The following is a 1231-nucleotide window of genomic DNA, read 5'->3' on the forward strand; positions in this document are numbered from 1 at the left end:
CAATGCGGGAGACCTCAGTTCGATCCCTGGGTTGGGAAGATCCCCTGGAGAAGGAAAAGGCTACCCACTCCAGTATTTTGGCCTGGAGAATTCCATGGACTGTATAGTCCATGTGTAGCAAAGAGTTGGACACGACTGAGTGACTTTCACTTTCTTTCACTTGTTTTTTATGACTAGCACATCAGTTTCCACCTGCAGACTAACAATATAACATTTGTCATATTTGAAGGTTGCACCAAAGCAAGGGGGCTGCCCCAGTCACAGGTTTGAGTACAGACAGAAGATGCCTGGGAAGCACTGTGTACTTGCTGCACAGAAGTAGACAGCTGAGTCTCCAGCTTCAGTGGTTGCGATGTGCAGGGAGAGACGTTTGGTTGTCTTATTCAATAAAACAGTTAGTCTCTGGTCTTCCTCTTTTCCCTTATTTGAACGAATAGCTATAAGGAACTGGGGACCTTTCCCAGGTTCTTGCTTATACCAAGGGAAATACGCTGAGTTACCATCTGTATAAGTGCAGGTGATAACAGAGCTGTTTCCTTCCTGGACACTCAGGGTAGGACTCTGCTCCACCTTGTTCCCAAGGCTGACACCTATGGAGAAAGTAGAAGTCAGAGAAAGGAGAAGGGTTGTCAGATTATTTAGCTCTAGAGTTTACTTTTCCTTTTCTACAATAACTAGAAGAAACCTGAATAAATTCAGTCTTGGCATCTAAAGAATATCTACTAATACACTCTATTTCCCTTAAATCCTTAACTCACAGTCCAGCTGTAGCCACAAGAATGTGATTAAAGCTCCAATGGATGTCTTCATTGTTTTTGCCATTTAGGATCAATTGTGGATCTGCAGTCTCCAGCCAGAAGAGCTGCTTCTGTTACCAAGTGATCCCTTCTTTTCTCTAGTGGTTTCTTTCACTGTCTACCCAGCCAGTAAGAAAAAGGCTCTGCTTCTGCCCCAAGCCTACCTATCCATTCAAAACCCACTCAATGAACCCTCCACATGTTCTGATCAGCAGAGGTGCACCGCCATCTGGTGGTCACATCTCTACCTACTGAACTCTCTGGTTAAATGTCTTTCTCATACCTGTGCCTATGAGGGACTCTGATGCATAAAGACAGCAAAGATCAAACAAATTATGTCTTAGATTGAAAATTTAAATGCACAGTAAGAATGTAGAGATTAAGATTTACACCTCTGCACACAACTGAGTCATTTTTAGTAAGTTAGAAGGAGG

At 43.2% G+C, this 1231-nt stretch overlaps 1 gene segment (V, D, J or C); it reads right to left on the reverse strand.

Moving 5' to 3' along the window:
* Positions 1-258: 258 nt before the first annotated feature.
* LOC129622038 (T cell receptor alpha variable 13-1-like) lies at positions 259-810 on the reverse strand. The segment is given in 2 exon segments: positions 259-590; positions 759-810. Coding segments are annotated over 2 exon segments (384 nt in total).
* Positions 811-1231: the final 421 nt, after the last annotated feature.

This window comes from Bubalus kerabau, chromosome 10 (genome assembly GCF_029407905.1).
Source record: "Bubalus kerabau isolate K-KA32 ecotype Philippines breed swamp buffalo chromosome 10, PCC_UOA_SB_1v2, whole genome shotgun sequence".
Lineage (NCBI taxonomy): Eukaryota > Metazoa > Chordata > Mammalia > Artiodactyla > Bovidae > Bubalus > Bubalus kerabau.